The sequence below is a fragment of the Crocodylus siamensis genome, chromosome 2, assembly GCF_052110815.1.
Source record: "Crocodylus siamensis isolate JL-2025a chromosome 2, ASM5211081v1, whole genome shotgun sequence".
Taxonomy (NCBI): Eukaryota; Metazoa; Chordata; order Crocodylia; family Crocodylidae; genus Crocodylus; species Crocodylus siamensis.
In genome coordinates, this window is record NC_143396.1 from 55,011,791 (window position 1) to 55,032,903 (window position 21,113).

At 37.6% G+C, this 21,113-nt stretch overlaps 1 protein-coding gene across 1 annotated transcript in view; it reads left to right on the plus strand.

Moving 5' to 3' along the window:
• The window catches only part of CWH43 (cell wall biogenesis 43 C-terminal homolog), a 55,213-nt gene extending 34,306 nt beyond the window's left edge, over positions 1-20,907 (plus strand). The window contains exons 8-16 of the mRNA XM_090035907.1: positions 1,257-1,382; positions 5,091-5,170; positions 7,351-7,456; positions 10,727-10,862; positions 12,766-12,915; positions 15,134-15,278; positions 15,583-15,644; positions 17,921-18,076; positions 19,471-20,907. Coding sequence (XP_089892033.1) covers positions 1,257-1,382; positions 5,091-5,170; positions 7,351-7,456; positions 10,727-10,862; positions 12,766-12,915; positions 15,134-15,278; positions 15,583-15,644; positions 17,921-18,076; positions 19,471-19,558 — 1,049 coding nt within the window. The 3' untranslated portion in view covers positions 19,559-20,907. The remainder of the gene's footprint in view (positions 1-1,256; positions 1,383-5,090; positions 5,171-7,350; positions 7,457-10,726; positions 10,863-12,765; positions 12,916-15,133; positions 15,279-15,582; positions 15,645-17,920; positions 18,077-19,470) is intronic.
• Positions 20,908-21,113: the final 206 nt, after the last annotated feature.

The window sequence follows — 21,113 nt, forward strand, 5'->3', positions numbered from 1 at the left end:
TGGTAATGGTATAGGGTTCTGTGTTTATAGACCTTACTGCAGGGCTGTGGCCATTTTTACTTGTATAACAATTTTATTAAAATATTTTAAAAAGCGATCTATGATATTACAAAGATCTTTGAATCATCTTGGATAAGTTAAAATCAAACTTAGACCAGTAGAGTGATAATAAAACAGATAAATCAATAGCACCAATAAAGGTAAAGCACTCTGAGCTCATATAAAAAATGAGACTGATCTTCAGGACTGGCTGTTTTACACCCAGTACAACCTAGGATCAAAGACTGCAGAGCTGGCTATAAGGTGATTCCCTTGGGCTGTTAAATACTAATTCCACTCCAAAGAAGGAATGGTTTTCTATTGCACTAACTGGCTTCAGGGTCAGACAGGGCCGTAGGCACTAATAGGTGTGCGTGCGCTTGCGTGCGTGCGTGCGCATGCATGCACACATGCATACCTGGCCTGGATATAGACTACTGGAGGAGTTAGGTAAATAAAGGGATCTTCAGTTACTTACCTTAACTAGTCTTAAACCTGCTTTGTGGTACCAGAGTAGAACAATGAATGTTTAACATGATATTAACTGCTTAACTTAACTGCTTAATTGTCCTTTCTCCAGAGCACATAAATTGGTGCATCCCTTTGTTCTAAGCATATTAGATCTTTTCTGAACAGCAATTTATTAAAATACAATTTTGAGAATTTCATTTGGACTCTTAGAATCATAGAGAAAAGTAGGGCTGGAAGGGACCTGAGGGAGTTAGATAGTCCCATCCCCTGGCCAGTGCCAGATCATCTCTATCCGTTCCTCATAATAATGTAAAATAGGAGTGTATTGAGCTTTAAGTCTTCTCTTAGTTTATAAATAACTGTTTAATACTCTTATTTTGAAATATTTCTGATTAGTGGCATATTTTAAATTTTATATAAACTCACATGCATACTTAGTAACTGATTTTTTTTATTGTCTACAATACACAATACAAGTATGTAAATCAAATATCAGATTATAGCTGAGATATTGCATGCATAAGTGAGTATCATGATGACATTAAGTAGGGTTCTCATTGCCAGTAAACCGTGCATGCATTTATTGGATTTATGTATTTAATATTAAATTTTATTAGTACTTGCAATGGGGAAAAGTTATGATTGCTGAGACTGCTTTTTAGTTTTAAATGTCTGAAACTTTACAGATGTAAGCTCTTAGCTATAATGATCTTTGTATTTAGTATGTTAACTTTTGTCTGTTACAGGCTTTATCATGTTGTGTATTGGATCAGGTATACTTACTGGCTCCAAAAAAGACCTCAACTATGTATTTCAAGTAAAAAGCAGTCATAAGCCAGTTATCAAACAGAGTGAAACATGTATTAAGCTATGTAAGTATAATTCTGCTTCCTTTCTTAGCTAGGTGGCTCTAATTTTAATTTTGAACTGTGGATCTGGTTTCAGTAAAAAGAAAATGAAACGGTGAAGGTTTTACTCAGCTATTTTTATAGAGGTTTTCCTGGTGCCTTGGTTACAGAGCCAGCTATTCAATTGGTATTAACTGGCCTAGTTCTAGAGAAATGCTATAATAATTTACACCAGTTGAGGATCTGATCCACCATTTCTGTAGTATTTTTCTTGTACACAATGATTAGTAAACTAAAATAGTATTTCAAAGAAAAGGGCCATCTTAGGAAAAAGTCTAATTTGTTAACAGTCAGCATCAAAACTTGAAAATGTTACTAAAAGTTTTTTAAATTGGGTAAAGTAATTATGAAAATATATTCAGGTCCAATAATTTGCTACCATTCTGTTAATTTTTTTTTGATTTCCAGACTTTTGTACCATAAAGATGCCACCATAAATGTTAGAAACATTTATATAAACTAATTAAAGCTAATTAAAATTGGAATAAAGTAAACAAAATCTCATTTTAAGTTTATCAGAGTAGAAGTGGGACAGACAATTGCTGGGTCAGTAGACCACGCACAGCAAAATGCAGTGAAATATGTAAGAGTCTTCACATCCCCAGTAGTGACAGAATAGTGGTTATTTTTTAATTTATTGATTATTGCAATTATAAAGAACTATTGATTCTTTAAATATTGTTGTTAAAAGCTCATAAGCTGTGAAGTTTGCTCTCTGAATGTCACATTAGTGAATGTGCTATTGTGATAGTATTAATAATAGACCAAGAAAAAAGTATCCCATCACCTGCTGCAGGTTTTCATTGAGGTTTCTAACTTTGAAAAACAACCAAGCAAAATAACTTTTCTCTGTCAGTACAACAAATTACTGACTGGTGCACATAAGGTATAGTCTACTCTGCAGACTTCAGTACAGTTTAGAGATACATGACCTAGTTTTAAAGAAGCTAGTTCAAGTATCAGAAGCAGTGTTGCTGTGATGGCATGAATCTCAATACAGACTAATTTACATGCCAAGAAACCAAGCGATACTGCAATGGCTAGACTGCTTCTGGTGTCTGAGCTAGTTCATTTGTAGCACAATGCAAAGATACTTGAGCTAGCTGCAATCTGTAGCATAGACAATACCCAAGCTTCCTAAGTAGCGTAGAAAAATAGAGTATTATATTCCATATGGTACTGATATCATACCATGAGGCTTAAACAGTTTTTTATTAGTGGGGCACAAAACAAGGAGAGAATATGGTACTAAGTTACTACATTGTTTTCTTTGCTTGCTTTCTTTTTATAAAAGTGTAAGTAATTAAATACAGTTGTTAAATAACTGTGACCAAATCACTTCGGTATTACTTTAGATATACAGTGACATATAATATCTGAGAAAAAGATTCCTTGCATATCTCTTGGGCTTCAGTTATGGAGAAGAGTGTTCATTGTCTGTCTGCCCTTCTCTCCCTCCTCTCCCCCTGGTGGGGGAGCAGAAAGAAGCAGCTGTATGAGATGCTGGAAGACTAAGTAGTAACCCTGTTGTGCTCCATGGATAGGCTTGGCAGGATTTGATTTTTGGCAGTAAACATTGATAAATGTCAATTTCACCTCCCATTCGCAGACGGATGAAAAAATATTATTACAGAACTGTGCTGACTGTAGTTTGGACTGCAACTCCCGGGAACCTTGGGGGCCTGGGAACAGAGGAAGAGGAAGTGACAAAGCACATGAGGAAGCTACTGACTAGTGGAGCCAGGACTGATGGCAGCTCTGCCACTCAGCTGGTGTATGTTTGTCATTAATAAATGTTTGTTAGTAGTTGTGTGTCATTAATAAATTGTCTTCTCCCAAATCCCTAATTTAATGCAATCCTGATAATTTAAATTGGTAAAATTAAAAAGAAATGCTTAAAAATAAACATTGATATTATTTGTCAAAATTACTGAAAAAGAAAAAAAAAACACATTCTGCCAAGTCTATTCATGGAGCATACACATGTAACTAAAAGTGCTTCAAAATGAAGTGTTTCAAAGAAGTTTCCATGGGGGGAAAAAAATTGGATCAACAAGTGGATCACTTGCAAATCTAGGGAAATGATTCTTCCACACAGTTCGACACTGGTGTGGCCTCACTTGGAGAACTGTGTGCAGTTTTCACCCCACACTTTAAGAAGGTTGTGGACAGTTTGGAAAGGGTCCAGTGTCGAGCAACAAAAATGATTAGGGGTCTGGACTTTGAGGAAAGGCTGAAAGAACCAGCATTATTTAGTTTGGAGAAGAGAAGACTGAGGAGGGATTTGTTAAGTGTTCTAATATAGGGAGGCTGATTAGAAAGAAGAAAGAGGCTATTCTCTGTGGCCATAGGGAGCAGGACTAGAAGCAATGGCCTCAAGATGCAGCAGAGGAAACTTAGATTGGAGATTAGAAGGAACTTTCTGACTATGAGGGTAGTCAAACACTGGAACAGGCTACCTAGAGTAGTTATGGAGTCTCCATTCCTGGAAATGTTCAAGAACAAGTTAGATGAACACCTGCATGGTTAGTCAGGAACAATCCTGCCTTGAGCAGGGGGCTGAACTAGATGACCTTGTGAGATCCCTTCCAGCCTTTCTTTCCTATGACACAGGGCTATTTTTAGAGCACTTTATAGGATGTGAGCTTCTACCTGCTCACCTTTTCTTTTCTTTTTCTCTTTTTTTTTTAAGGCTTCAGTTATTACATGTTTTGGACCTAAATGACTATTGTGTTAACTTCTTCAACATTTCCAGCTTTCACAGCTTCATATTCTATTAAAGCCCATAGTTTATTAGTATTTTTATGTAAATAATATGTCCTTTTTTCTTCCTTCCTTCCTGATAAAATGTGCCCAGGTAATTTGTAAGCTTGTAAAAGGGTTTGATATTTAGGTAAAATTTATTATACCACACTTTATTTAAAGAATTTGAAGAATGAATTAACTGGAGTTACAAATTATTTTTTTCTTTGTAGATTTAATCTGAGGGAACCACAAAGAGGTTATGAAATGCCAACCCCTGAGAAGCTATCCAGTGTTATAGTTTGGCAGACTCCTGAAGCATTAGAAAATCACAAATTCACATTCTGTGAGGCCATAGTCCTTCTCTAGGAATCTGGCAATTATTACATCTGGCAGTTAATACATTTAGTAAAGTGCTGCTAGGAAGGTTTGGCAGGGATTGCATCTTTTTGAGATGTGGAAGTTTTTAAAGCAAGCTATATTTTTCTTGTCAATACATATCAACACATTCACACTTGGATGTACCAAATGAGTGCTTGGTACAGAGAGGAAAACTACAAAGATTTTTTTTCTTCCCTGATAGGCTTTCTATAATAATGAACATACTAGTGTAAATATTCCAAAGGGAAGTCTGTGCAAAGACTATTCTTTCTTTTTCATTTTGAAAGGTACACATGCAAGGTAAAATGCATTCTCCTTCTAAAAATATCTGTAGGAGTACAGATGTTCATGTACTTTCTAAATATTCTTCTTGGGGGTTGTATTGCTGTTGGTTTATATAGATATTTAAACGTGTACTAACAGTAGTTCTCTTCCATGCATATTAATCTCTAGGATGGGAATATATTCCTACATATTTGACTCAACACCATGACATTAACTTCCCCTCCCCTTTAAAACTAATCTCCCATGTTTGTTTTTTGTTTCAAGTCTTGTGGCTACTTGTTGGTATGGGTTTGCTAGGATTAGGACTACGATATAAAGCTTATGAGAAGAAATTAGGTCACGGGGTGAGTAATATGTTTCCTTTTTAACAAAATAATATATTTCCAGCTTTGGCAGATCCAGGAGAGAATCAGAAGGAGGGGGCACACCCCACCTTGGTTGTGCAGTGCATGCACAATGAGCTCTACGAACTCACTGGCTTTTCAGTTTAACTCTGGGACGCCAAGGATGAATGCCACTGCCACTTCCTCCCTGCCTTTCCCCTGGCACTGAATTCAGCAGTGGGCAAGGGGGTGGGGGAATGAGAGATGTTAAACAAGATTTGGGGTACAAAATGCCTATTTTCAGGTTGGGAAAGAAGCTGAGGAAGGACCTGGGAAAGAAGGATATTTTTTCTATCCAAAAGCTTAAGGAGGAAATGATCAGGGGGATGTTCAAATGACTTCTTTTTGAGAGAAAACCTTTCCTCACCCCTCTCCTCCTTCCCTGATGAGTGTTTATGAGTTTTATACACCACTGTGTAGTGAGGAGGATAGGGATCTTCCCCAGGGGTTTAGTAGAGCACTTGTGTAATATGTGATGGTCTATGAGTAAGGGGACTAGTTTTAGTTAGGGTGACACAGAGTTATCTTCATCAAAGTAGAATTTAACCTGAGGAGTATCAAAGAAGTTTGAGTGCTTCTCTAATAGTATTGCAGATAGTCACCCCAGTGATGACTAGGTATGGCATAACCTAAGTATGTGTAACAATAATTAAGCAAAAATTGTATTGAGGCCCACACACTCTGGTTTCAGTAGAATCTGATCAGATTTTCTCCTGAGTTGGGCAGTGTTGACTTGTTGGTATGTATGGTATGCAACTGCATCAGTTTCATACTATGCATGCATCCAAACTTACAAAATACCTTTCGTGGACAAGCCTAGGAACTTCACTTCATAAACCTACTGGATACAAAAAATCATGGATTCAATATAGACACTGGATTTATGACACGTTACAACCTGCCTGACATCTGATTCACCAGGTACCTGCCAGACCTGACCTTTTACACTTTTCTTTCCTTCACCCTACTTTTCTCCCCTGGTCTCTCCTCCTTTGTTGCTCTTTGTCTTCCTAATTTCCAGCTGTTTCCTTCTTCACAGATAGCTTCTTTTATTACCTTGAATCACTATTATTGTAGAGTCTCCTTGACTCACCTTTGGCTTTTTTCCCCCTGCCTTCCTCCTCTCCCTTGCCTGTTTTACCTTTTTGTTTTCCTAATTTTGTACCTATTTACATTTTCACTAACATCCGGTCACACTGTTAGCTTCTCTCATTTCTTGGAGTCTCCGAACAGCAGAGACTTGCTATACCTGAAGAAGGGTGACTGTGTCCAAAAGAACTTGTCTCCAAGGTTGATGCGATGTTGCATGTGATGTTGCATTGCTAGTATGTGTAATTGTGTAATATTACAGAGAAAAACTGCACTAAAGCTGGCACAAAGACAGACCTACTGTGCTGCCATATAGGAAAACTATTTTCCTGTTTTCTTGTTTTCCTGAAAAAACCCCCCCTGAACTCACGGATTCATTTATACATTTATAAAGTTCACTCTGAATGGCGCATTTCTGACAAACTACTTAATGTGCTCTTCTTTACTGATTCATTAAGAAGATTTGATGAAATTGGAGGATCCCAGATTCCTACCTGGCCAAGGAGTTGGCAGTTATAGTAATAGCCACAACTCTGGGAGAATTCTTTTGATACTAACATAGTTTAGTATGTAGATTGCTTCCTTCAAGTGTTGAGTATGCTCAACCTGAAATTAGACCTGGTTTGACTGGAAACACTGTTTACTTGACTTGTTTCTGTTATGTGACTGGAGAAGTGTCACAAAACCATGTTTCTGGCATAGACAATTGAAATTATGGATTAGAAATGTGCTTTCTGTGGCCATCCACAAATATTCACTCAATGCAGATATTCATTCCCAGAACTGATTTTTCTACCCTCATTCTTATTCATGTTATTACATTTATATGTGGAGCCACATTTAAATGTCATGACTTCAGCTCTTCTTTCTGTGCCATTAAAATATCTATATACCTCCAAATGACTGCAATGGGACAATATTCTGATCAAAATGTTTATTCTTAGACCTGTGGTATGCCACCTTTATAACTGCTGCTACAAATCAGATGAAAAGACATAATGGAGCTTGCATGGTTTTGTTTATTTATTTTTGTTCTGTTTTGTTTTTTTCAGCATCCAAAGAGGGATTTCTCTGCTATGGTCTGGCCTTTCAGGTTTGGTTATGACAATGAAGGGTGGCCTAACCTGGAAGGGTCAGCTCTTCTGATTAATCAAACAGGTACTTCTTATGTCAACATTATTTTTTCTCTGTTTCAGTCTTAGTTTCTCTCCCAGCAACTTAGTTTATACTATTATATCCTACAAGGTAGAATCCTACAATTGAGACACTGAGCCACCTACTGGTCATCAAGTCCCCTCTTTTGCTAAGGCAAAACTGTTCTTTAAGGCAGCAGTTCCCAGACCCTGACAGATTGCACACCGCCAATTTAAAACGATACAACCTTAAGTACCAACTGGAAAAAAATTCAGTTCAACCTTAAGTACCATGAGCAAATTTTTGTCATATAAAGTTATTATAATAAATTTGTTCATGCATACTACTAACAGGTTGTCTGCGTACCACTGGTGGCACACGTACCACAGATTGGGAACCATTGCTTTAAGGCATTAGAAAAAGTGTTTGATTTATACTTGTGTATATATAGCTATTGCAGTCCAATCACTTCAGTGGCATGGTTAAAAATCCATTTACATTCAGCAATAAGAGAAAATTATTTTACTCTGTGTTAATGGTATTTCCAGTTGGAAAGGGCTCTTAATTAACCTCAGATTTTTTTTTCTTGAAGTAGAAAAGAATGACTGTCCAAACACATCTCTGTAAGCAAAATATTTGGCACTCTTACTTACAGGAAACTTTCTGAGGCCCTCACGATCCAATTTGGCTTTCAATATGCTGTTTTTGGCTTGTTTTTGATTTAACTCTTTCATGATTTTTATTTTCATTCTAATGAAAACAAATTTTAAACAAATACTCCTCACAGTGTGCAAACTGTATCTTATGGTGCTGCATAGTTCCCTGAGGACCATGAATAAACTAAAAAGGAATTATACCCTATGAAATTAACTCATTTTCTGTTGCTAATGAGAAATTAATAAAATAAACAATTGTAAATAGTAGTTGAGAGCTGTAATTATGATGTAATTATTTTGGATGTTATGCTTTATGACTTTGTTAGGACATTTCAATTTCCTCTTTCGATAATATACAGTTATATGATTGGATTGTCCCTTTTGTTTCTATGAAAGGGTCTAAGATTAGGCAATATGTATATGTGTATATATATGTATATATATGTGAGAGTGGGTATATATATATGTGTTACTTCCTTTGTAACACTGTTCTTACAGAAGCTCCTCTGGAGTGGCACTAAAGTAATTAGGAAAGTGTTATGTCGCCATTCCAGTTAGCATTATGATGTTTGTTCTCCTTCAGTTTTTCCCTTGAGCAAGCATTGGTTTAAGGTCAGTGAGGAGTGAAGATAAATTGGTGTCTTGGCTCCATTAGGAGTTTTGCTGTCATTATGAGACAGGGTCCAGGAAGCAGTGAGGAGTTGATTCTAATCTCTGCTATGTCCTGATACTTCCATGATGAATGGGGCTGAACTCTTGGCTCACTCTGTAGGGGATCCCCAGCCTTTTAAAAATACAGTTTGGAGATCTCCATGAATTAAAACTTGGGGTGTTTCCTATCCTCTTAGTTTTTTTTCCTGCAGATATAACAGTATAGACCATGATATTTTTTTAGCTGGAAGGGTCTACGTAAGAAATGTATTTAGGGTTAGCAAGGCAGCTTCAGAATCTACATTGTGCTGAGGAGAGAATCAAACCCAACAGTACAGAAAAGCTTTTCCTACTGGCTGTCTGCTGTAATTGCAGGTATCTCCAAATACGCACAGCAACATGCTGGAGGAGCTGGCCCGCTGTCTACTAGCGTAACTATTTAAAAAACTGACTTTTGTCTTTTATAGCTCCCAAGTGTGGGGGGGGTTTTTTGTTTAGTTTTTTTCTTTTTTCTTTTAAATTTTGTAATTGTTTGGGCTGATCCTGTTGTTTTGGGGTAAAAACCAAGGAACTGTTCAGTCTTGAATATGATTCACATTTACACTTATCTAACATCAATAGTTACAAAGGGCACATATACAAGTCATCCTATGGTGACATAGCAATGCACTACAGCAATGTAGCAGTCACGTGGGTCTACACGTGATAGGCAGCTATGTCACTGTAGCAATGTGCTCCCCTGTTATAGCATTCTGCTATGGCAATCTAACAGTGAAATCTAACTGCCATGTGCATGGTGCATTTGGGTGGTTAGGAAGTACTAAAGCATGGCGCCATAACAATATCATGGTATGACAACGTGTAGATATGCCCAAAAATTCCTTACAGTTTTTTAGAATTTAATTTCATTGTTTCACAACACCCATTAACTAACTTGTTTTTATTGTAGTTAGCATAATTATCTCGCCTACTGAAGATCAAAGTCTCTCTCTTCATTCTAGTAAATTTATACTTTAAAATGTTGACCATTATTTGAAAATATTTGACTGATCAATTAAACAAGTATTTTTTGACTGGGCAAGTACTCGCCCTACAAGCAGAAATGACAGGATTAGTTATTTACTTTATTTCCTCTCAACATTAATTTTTACTAGTGAAGTGTTATTTCTAAATATAACAATTCAGAAGTCAAAAAATAGGAAGAATTTTTGAGGCAAATTCTAAAAAACATATTCATTTCTAACTATTAGACACAATGTCCTCTTTGTAACTTTTATATTATCTTTGTATGTTAATATAAACATAAATACCTGATAAAGGATCAAGCATTACCTTGTACCTGGTAAAATAATTGCCTAGAAGTGAAAATATCAGTTTCTCTTTACAAACCATGTGAACTACTATTTCCTCTTCCAGTATTTTTATCACACTGGGCATGTCTACATGAGGCATCTTAATGCACAGTGGACTATTCTACTGTGCATTAGTGCATCACAGCAAAAATCATGCTAATGCAGAGTATAATTAATCTACTGCACATTAAGCATCACAAAAAAGCATTTGCCTTCGCTACTGCACATTAGCACAGCTACTGTGCCTTTATCTAGTACCCCGTATTAAAGGTACTAAACTTAATGTACAGTAGTGAACGCTCATAAGTGAACATGTGGATGCCCCCACTATTAAATAATATGCTCCAAAAGTGAAGTAAAGCTACAATTCCATTTTGTGGAGGGTGTTATTAAGAAATTACTTGGTGGAAGCAGCCCTTGTTTGAGACGGCAACACTCCTTTCCTTGTAGTCGATCAGATTCAGAGAATACTTCAATTACTGGAAGAGAGAGGAAATCTTATATTGCATTATGTACTTTGGTCACTATAGAAGTGGTATAAACTGGTGCTGCACAAATCCCAGTAGGGTCAGAAAGATGCTTATTGATTTTTATACTGATATAGTTACACTATTTAAAACATTTTTGTCTACTAGGTGCTGACTTCATTACCATTATAGAGAGTGATGCCTCCAAGCCATTCATGGGAAATAATGATCCAACAATGTGGTTAGGAGAAAAACTGGGTTTTTACACAGATTTTGGTCCAAGTACAAGAGATCACACTTGGGGGTGAGTTGTCTTTGGATACAGAAGGCATGGGTCGTTATTATAGACCTAGATTAAAAAAATATATACCAATTAAAATGCCATATGCTTTAATAGTAGAAGATCACTCCAAGGCAACTGAACATAACATATAGCCTTGAGTTTTTCAAAAGTGGACAAACAAACTCTCAGAAAGTTCACAGAATAAATGTAAGTAGAATTTGAGAACAATATGCACTAAGTTCCTGGCTGTAAAACTTAAGGAAGATGAATGTTGTACTGATTTGAGGGGCCAGTTTTCAAATTCTGCATTCTGAATTCTCCTACCCGTTGCAATGTAGTGGAAGACATTCCTACCAGCATGCAGTCTGGCTACATTTCAATGGGCAATATTCCAAACAGTATAACTGGCTGGTATTTCTCTTCATTACGTTTTGCTCCAACCTGTGATTTAGGCTAAAAGGGCAGGATAAAACTGGAGAATGTAACTATGCTTGACTAGCAGTTTTGATTATCTTAAGTTAAATCCAGCTTGGACTGTACACAAGGAAATGTGGAGAAAGAGTAGTATCCATATGTTTTGTGGACAGTTCTTTATTACTTCTTGACCAACTACTAGTCAGGTGTGTTTGAAGATCTTTTCTGTCTCGAAGTAACACTTTAGGACAGGACGGTCTAACTGACAGCACATGGGCTGTATGCAGCCTGCAGGGGATTAAACTGAGATCCTTGGGCTCCCCCTTCTTCCCCACCATTGCTCTGGCTGCTGCTGCAGCTGAGGTCTCTGGGCTCTCTCTTCCTCTTCCAGCTTCCACTTCCTTCCCCTGCCCCAGGGGGTGAGTAGTGCAACCTGCAGTGGCTATACAATTACCATCAATCATATGTGTACAGCAGGGGAGCCCATGGCTGAGGAGGGAGGGGGAGGGCACATTCCCACCTATGCATATGGTGCAGTTGTAGGGGGGCCACGCGACCTTCTACTGAGAGTGCAGTGTTGGGAGGGATTCCTGCTACGCATGCAGTGCCTGGGTAGCTTGCCATGTGATGCAATGGGGAGCCTGCATCTGGAGAGGTGGGGGAGGCCCATGGACCCCCACAGTGTGTAGCCCCTGGCCACTAAGAAGTTGGAAAGCCCTGTCTTGGGATATTGGTTTGTTTTGAAATTCCAGGAGGATTTAGGGTTTTCAATGACATATGAAGCTTGTCAACAACACCTGGCTAGAAGATTCTGCTGGGTTTTTTGGCAACTTTTTCTGAAATGCACCATACCCTGTCGGGGACACCATAACAAGTGTGTCCTTTGTCTGGAAGGGCTATGTTGTTAGGAACTATAAATAGCACAGTGATCTTATTTTTGCATTTTCCTGGGGTGCTCAGTGCCTGACAGTAGACCCTTTGCATCTTCTTTCCTTATTGAAAAACTATACTGACAACTTTTTAACAAAGTTTTAACTGACAAAACAGTGAAATAATTTATTCAGATATTTGATATTTTTCTATATAAGAACTTTTTAAATGATTTTATTACATTTATAAATAAAGATATTGAATATATTCATTTATACAGCTATTTTATTCTGTGCTGCATTTGTTTTGTATGGTTTGGCACTGAGCCTGGTGCCGTGGGACTAGCAGATGTAAATTTGCTGAGATGCTGTGCTAAAGATTTAGAGTCTGATCGAAAGTCCATTGAAGAGAGAGTCTATTCATTCACTTTGGAAGAACTGGTTCAAGCTCTAAATGCCAAATTAATCCATACATACTAACTATTATCCAGTTCCACTTACCTTCTCTAATTAACTGTAGAGCAGTGTTAGACCAGTGTTAGTAGGTCAGATATCAGTGTGTTTGGTCTGCTTGTTTCTAAACCATAGGCATTGTGTTTTAGAACTAAGACGTTTAACAGTTTTTTCTTTATTCCATTTAGGATTATGGTTCTTTCAAGATACCCAATAGTGAGATCTACTCATCATCTTCTCCCATCCCCTGAGGGAGAGATTGCCCCAGCCATCTCCATGACTGTCAACTTTACAGGGAAGCTGGTGGATTTTGTTGTTGCTCACTTTGGAAATGAAGAGTGTGTATTTCTTATTAACTCCATTGCATAGAAAATGGAAAGCAAAATGTAATTGGCACTGAGTAATGCTTTTAAAGTGTAAATGTCTTCCATAATGCTGTTCTAAAATCAGGCACATCATAAGAGATACTGAGATGAAGATAATTCTTGGGGAAAGGGTCTTGATGTGTCAGTTTAAAAGAGAATGCATCTTCTAAAATCATTTGGGCCTCTGGTATCCAGGCTTTCATTGTTACAGACCTTAAAAAGCTACTACACTGGTTTTAAATCATAGTACATACCAATGTGTTTAGATCAGATCCTCCTGGTCTGAGGAGGTAGTGGGGAACAAGGAGCTGGCTGGAAGCTGAGTGGAGGAAGCAGCGCAGTAAAACCCCCACTTGCTTCTCAGACTAGGGACTAAACTGATCTGGTCCTTTTCTGTTCCCTCCATTGGGCAGTCCTAGGTCTGGGAAGGGGGGCAGCATTGCCCTGCTACTTCATTTCCCCATTTCCCCAGGACCAGAACAGGAGGGGAGTGGAAAGACATTTACCCTTGCAAGAGAGATCTCCCAGTTGACACCTGGAAAATCTTTCTCCCAGGAGAATCAGCAGCCAGAGAATGTTTCCCCCCGGGAGAAATTGAATGCATTATTTCATGCTCATAGTTTCTCCTAGTAGAAAAATAATGCTTGTGTGTGGCCATAGTCATACCTCTGGGCATCTAGAACTAGCAGTGTGAAATATGACCTCCAGCATCAGAAATAAAAGATGGCAACTCAGAAGCATAATGTGACTAACAAATCTACTGTCTTTCTGAGCCTTTCCCTAAAAACAGTGTTTTGAATGCTGCTGTATAAACCAGAGAAATAATGGACAGATTCTGTGAATCTTTAAGTATTGTTATTTTATTCTACTTTATTCTCTGTTACCCAATAAAAAATGCCCAATTTTGTAGAGACAATTAGGGAATTATCTATTATTTGATGTAGTTTATACCTAGAGAAATTTTGCAGTTGGATGGGAATTTAATCATAAAAGAACTCCTGTAAACAGTAGGAATTTTTGTTAGCAAAATGAGTGGTATATAGACATAATCGGTACCAATGGAATGTTTATTCATGCAAGACCTTTGGCCTTGTGGCTTTACATAAGAAGGGTACAATGCTGATGCTTGTTTCAATTGGAATGTGTCTTCTAATTTTCAATCCAATTCAGGGATTTCTCCAACACCTCCTTCCACACTCAAAAATTGTTCTTAGTGGAATAAAATAGTAAGGTTAACTTTGTTTATTTAAGGGAGAACACTAGTGCTGCCAATTCTCATAGTATTTACCAAGTTTTTTTTCTTAGAGCTCAAGCTCCAGTAGTCAAATGATTTTAGGGGTCTTAGAGACATTTTTTATAAAAAATGAACACTAACTTTCCTAGATGCAGAGAACGGCTTGTAAATATACACTCAATCTCTAAAGGTAGAAGGCAGATAAAAATAACCTGAACTGTATTATTTTACAACAAACCGTTTATTAATTCTAGCTAATCTTATGTTTTGTAAGGTGTTACCTAGGATTTTTTAATGCTTGGAGCTTGCAGTATTGCTACTCCTATAGTTTTCTTGACAGAGGTTTCACTTCCTCACCATCATGGCCAGCATTTGTCTGTACTTTGAGGGAGGGACTTGGTCAAAACCAAGTGCAAAATTGTAGGCAGGAAGAGCACCTTGTATCAAGCATTGCTTTACTTATCCAGTCCAGGCCCACTCCTGGTTCCTGGGGTGGCATAATGTTTGAGTGGCATTAGGAAAATGAATTCATGTAAGTTACACTATACTGTGATTCCATAGCAAAAGTCTAAGACAGTGTTGTCCTGTCCATAACAGAAATCATGTTAAACTGTGGATATCCATAAACATGTGAGGCAATTGTGGACTGGCATAGCTACACCTCTAATGTAAACAGACTGACCACAGCAAATATAATACCTGCAGATGAGCACTGTATAAAAAACGTGGTGTTCATGGAAAGTACTTAAGTGAGAAAAACACCAGTTTTATATGCACTGAAAAAATGAAGCGCTGAAAAAATATAAAATATAAAAGCAACCTATCATTGTAATTTTTTGTTGTACACAGTTACAGAGGTATGTATGTGTTAAGCCTAGAGGTGGTTTTCTGTGCAATAGTGTTCTTTTTTTTAAGGGCCAGAATATTCTTTTTAAAATATACTATTTTTTTCCCCAGAGAGGACTTGGACAGAAAACTCCAGGCCAGAGCTGTTGCAAAGCTGTTAAGGGCTAGCTCTAAGCAGGTTGTATTTCTTGGATATATCACTTCAGCTCCTGGATCCAGAGATTACACAGAGTTAATTGAAAATGGGAATGTTTTGGTAATCTTGAATTACTACTACTACTACGTATAAAAATTAACTGAATTAAAAATACAGTTTATAAGCTCAAAAACTCACACAGCTTGTTTTAAAATTAGTTCTTTCACTTACCTGCTAGTAAATATTACTGTAGTTTAAAATCTTTAAAATGGCTTAAAAATTAGTCTTCTTTCATTTACCTCTGTAGATCTAATATCACATTTTTCTTTCTTTGCACTATGTTTACCCATGGGTTATGATACTAATATAAACTGTCTTTGAAGAAACATTTTTCTTCATTTGTTTGATTTCTTTTCCCCTGCAGGATATAGATAATACAGATCATGACAGATGGTGTGATTATATTATGTATCGTGGACTAATAAGGTATGTCATAATGGATGAATTATTGACTTGAGAGATGCTAATTTTCTAATATCTAGATATCCAACTTTTAGATATGATAGAAATCTGTATAACTCATATGAACAAAAGAACTTAAATTTACATTGTTCTTTTCTTTAATTTACAAAGTTCTTTATTTTTTTAGACTAGCTGAAGGTAAAGTGTTAAGAAAACTATTTATGGTGGTTAGGTGTATGAGGTAAGATGAAACACTGAAAGATAGATTTTAAGAGTTTTTGTGATTCTACTGTGTAAAGTGAAATTATAAAAATGTCATTATGAGAGTTCTATATTTATGCACCAAGAAATCTCAGATTAGAGCTGCTCAATTAATGCACAAAAAGACACCTTTCTCTTGCCCTACCCCTCAAGGCTCAGCTTTGCAATTTCATCCTGCAATGCAAAAACCAAGCTGAGTTCTTTTGGACACTCATATCATCACGCAGATTGCATGAATTCTGAAATTGTATTTTAGGGCAGGCTTATGCAAAATGTTGAGCGCTTTGGACTCACTCCAGCAACACTGATAGTGAAGTCAATGAGAATATGCACATGCTTACAGTTAAGCACGTGTTTAAGAGCCTTGCTGGACTAGGGCCAGAGTAGTCAAACTTCTTGTAAATAATTCCATTCGTGATGCATGAACGAGAATGCAGTCTAGCTCACTGTGCTACAGCTATATGCATTCTGACACGTTAATAGAAGTAAAATGTAGTGAAAAATGTTTGTCTGTAACTGCTGTTCAAGGAGTAATTTTTAAAGCAGTGGTATAACTAGGGCAGGGTGAATGTGGCAAACGCCTGGATGCTGATTTGTGTGTGTGTGGTGGGGGGGGAGGTGTTCAAAAAAGCAATTGTTGCTGGCAGCTATGTGATCACTATTGCTATCATGTGGCAACTGGAAGTCATCACTGTCCATGTGCTTCAGCTGCCCAGCTACATTCCTATGCGGCTGTTTCGAAGTAACTTTTATGGCTATTCCCACACTTTAAGTTCAGTTGCCTTCCCTGAATGCATATTGGAGACTTTTAGAGTGATTTAATTGAAAAAGTTGATGAGTGATTGTATCAGTGTGTCTATTCCAAAAGCAGTAACTTACAACATAGTGCGTCCTAAGCAATAATCCTTGCCCAGCATGTGTTCTTAGGCACTTAACACTGTTTCTTACAAATTTGCAAAAGGAAAAAGGTGTTGTAAAGTTTACATGTGTAAATTGCTTTGAAAATTTTATATGAAGGATGCTGTTGCAGAGCACTTGGGAGCCCTGCGCCTAAAAAGCAGAAATGGCTCAGGAGAGACCCCTAGTGGTGAGAAGGGGGAGGCTCAACTGCCAGTCACTAGGGCAGCACAGGTGCTGATTGCTAGGGGAACCAAGGTAATCAGCTGACAGGAAAGGGCAGGGTTTGGTCCCTTCTTAAGCCCAAGCAGGAGGCCAGGAAAGCAGTTCTCCTCTGGCAGCTAAGGAGGGGGGAGCTCAGCCAGTGCAGAGAGAAAGGAGAAGATAAACTGCATGAACATCCCCTGGTTGCGGCTATGAGTTGGAGTATTTTCCTGGTTGGGATAGAACGTGGTTTTGACCAGACGATTTAGTTTTATGTTATAGCCTAGGGGCTTTATGGATTTTTTTGTGTTTTACTGTTTTAACAGGAGGACCAGGTGAGGCTATTAGGGGTTGGAGGAGGCCTCATAGGAGCTCCATGGTAGCGTGGGGACCCTGGCGCCATAGAGGGCGCAGTGTTTTGGGGTGCGTTGACCCCAGCCCCGGAGCGAGAGGGGCCATTGGGGAGCCCCGGAGCGAGAGGGGGCATTGGGGAGCCCCGGAGTGAGGGGGTGGTGAGGAGCCCTGGAGCGAGAGGGGGCAGTGAGGAGCCCCAGAAGTAGAGAAGAGGGCTAAGGCATAAGGCAAACCATGTTGAGTACCATCTGCGAGGCTTGGGCTGCAGTGTAAGGGAGGAAAAGGGGCCGCAGATAGCACCCCTTGACACTGGGCATATAAAGTGGGCAGCCTCCTGCTAATTACATCACTCAATCAATTAAGATCAAGGCATGGCAGGCAAGTAAGCAGGCGGTTAGCCCAAGAGAGGAAGGTGGAGCCACCAACAGAGAGGCTCCAGTGAGATACTCCTGTCACAGATGCTTTAGGAATGGAAAGAATGATATTAGTCAGTTACAATGGTAAATATGAGTGACCCTGATTTACAGAGTTTTAATGTAATGAAATTGCTGTTTCAAGGCAATTCTGCATTTGTATCCTGATAGGTTGGGTTATGCCCGCATTTCTCATGCTGGCCTAAGTGATTCAGAAGTTCAGATGGCTAAGTTTCGGATTCCAGATGACTTAGGTAATTATATTGACAATGACAAAATTGTCATCAACCCCAGCCAAGTTCCTGAGGATATTCATTTCAATCCCAGGTAAGTGTATTTAAAAATAACAACAGCATCAATTAAATTGTTTAATACAACATGGGATAAGACCGGGACAAAATTGGGAGGACAGAGCCCCTGATTTCTAGTCTGATTTCCACCCCCCCACTGATAGGGCTTATGATTTGAGTAAGTCTCATAGCTTTTCTATATTTCCCATGTACTGCTCTGAAAATTGAAGTTAATGCCTATCCCATACTAGTGATGTGTAAGTTACCCCATGCTTAGGACTTGATCCTGAGAGATTATGAGCATTTGCAATCCTTTTGAAATTTAATGGGGGTTACATGTTGTATGTTCCATGGCACTTCCAAGGATGAAACCCATAATGTACTGTCATTTGAAATATAAAATGAAATATAAATGCTAAATATTCATTATGGAGACCGTTTAAAATAATATGAGTCCTGACTAACAAGTAGTCAGAACAAATGTTAAAGGAAAAGAGTTCTGAGGCAGCTTATTTATATGCTTTGTGGAAAATGACAAAGAGAATACTGTGAAAGTTTGATCTTCCTGTGGCTAAGGAAGGTCTCATTTATTCCATGGATGGTTCCATTTTCCTGCCAATGCATAGAAAGTAAGAGAAATGAGAGCAGGTGGGAAATCAGAAGTGGTAATGAAGTTTGAGGTAAGTTTCAACGTCTGTTTTTCACATATTGAGATCATTACTCATATGTTGAAACTTACCTACCATCAGGATTCAAAGTCCAGATATTTTTCAGTTGATTTCAATGTAGAATTATTTCCTGTTTGAAATTCTTTAACTGCTGCTTGAGAGCAGGACAATGACAACCACCAAAGCATAATTCTTACTCTTTTTAACTCCTGTATAACTTTTAAAAGAAAATTGTTATGGTTTTTACATGTCTAATGCTGACATTGTGAATAAACATTCTGGTTTTCCTTATCTGAACACACCTACCATTGTAGTCAAACACAAGTTAAGAGATACAGTTTAAATGTGGTATGAAATATATATGAATCCATGGATCTAAGGTTGGCATGCTTTTAAGACTAAGAAGTGTGAAACATTAACAGTGCAAACCCCCCAGGGTAAGATGGGGCTAGGATTTCAATGAAAAAGTGAAACTTCAAAACATGTTACCTGGAGTTTTATTTATACAATGTCCAGGGCATTAATCCCATTACATGAATACATAGTATAAGAAATTAAATGCTTCTGTTAAACCTTTCTCACTTGACCAGATTCTGATTTACTTGTCACAATAGTTGATCATGATGCAAATGGAATTATGGCATATTGCTATAAGAAATTAATACCAGCAATAATTAAGATGAAATATTAATTACGCTTTAAAATGGCAAAGTTTGATTACATAGAATATTTCATTTTACCCAATATTCAATATTTTCCTTAGGTTTGGATCCTACAAAGATGGACACAATTATGAACATATTCATCGTTTTCATATGAGTACTCCCAAGTATTTTAAAACAGGAGACTAGAATGAGGAAATAATGTATCAATCCGGTGAAGAGGAAAGGTCTGGAACTTCAAACACAACTACAAACTAAACTATACTATGCAAGTTAAAATGGAAAAACTATCAGGTAGTACAATATTATTAAAATCTGCCTGTTATGTCCTGACTGATTACAGAGGAACCTGAGTGGACCATAAAGAAAAGATTTCTTAGTATTTTGTTTAGAGTGAGTGTCAATCAACATGGACATTGGTGTAAAAGGAAAAGTGAGTGTTTTTTTTTAAATTTTATTTTATAGGGACAGATTTGTCAGTAAACTGGAGAACACTGGAGGGCAAAGCTTGTTGTAAAGCAGAGAACTGGGGGCTGGACATGGCTCTTTCATTCTCTTTTATGCTGCTGTGTTCTATGCTATGTGATCCTGAAGGAATTGCTTGCCATTTTGAATGTATCTAGCTGCCCTCCTCTAACATGCCCTTTGCACTGGGAACGCCAGCTGGCTATACCAGTCCTTACTCTCAAAGACTATCAACAGGCTGAGGGATTCAAAGTCATAGGAATACAGCCAATTTTGCTCATTTTGAACAGCTTGAGCAAGACAAAAGAATGGAGTAACAAAATGTGCCCATATATTAAACTGCATAATCCTGATAGTGCAACAAAAAGTACACATCTGTCCAGGGTCTTCTCAGATTATAAATTATAGGACCTACTTTTCACTGGGATGAGAAAGGAAACTATAAAATGTGGTCCAACCCCTATAGCATATGCATTTTGACACATTGTGATCATATTTGCATTTGTTGCTATTCTAAATTATGTTGTGCAAATATTTTAATTCATTCTTTAATGTAACCATTTTGATATGCACAGCAGATATAAGAAGGGCATGACTTTTTCAATAAATTGTTTGCACGTTTCTAACAAACTGTTTAACATCATTTTAGTTATGAATGGTAAACTAGGTTTTTACCAAATTGCTATGGTTTTGATACACTTTGGGCCATATTCTATATCTTATTAACACAAATTAACACAAAATCCCCTTAATAAAAGTTAAGACTTCTATGTACAAAATAAAAGTCTGATTGTAATTGTTGTCTCAAAAGGCACTGTTTTAAAGATGCCCATTTCTTGTCTGGCATTCTACCTTTTTTGTGTATATTGGAATGAGATGTTTGGTACCACAAGCTGTGTGGCATTCTTTTGCATTATGACAAATACCAAGCACTGTAAACATTTTGTTTCAAAGCATTTTGCTACTGTAAACATTTTGTTTCAAAAGCTCTTGTCAGACATGTTTACCCTGGTCCTGCAGTGGTCTTATGCATGCACAGCTTCTACTTATGGCAGTAGAAATTTTACATACAAGTCAACAAACAGAAACTTTATCTGCATAGGAACATGGCAAGTAATTTTATTAAAATTAGACTGTCAATTCAAAAATCTCATTTCTCTGAAAATTTGGTACCACTCACCTTTTCCAAGAGTATCTCAGCATCTTTTGTTTTGTGCATTCTACAATACTTGTCTATATCCAGTTTAATGGTTCCCTGTTCTCTGGACTCCAGCAACTG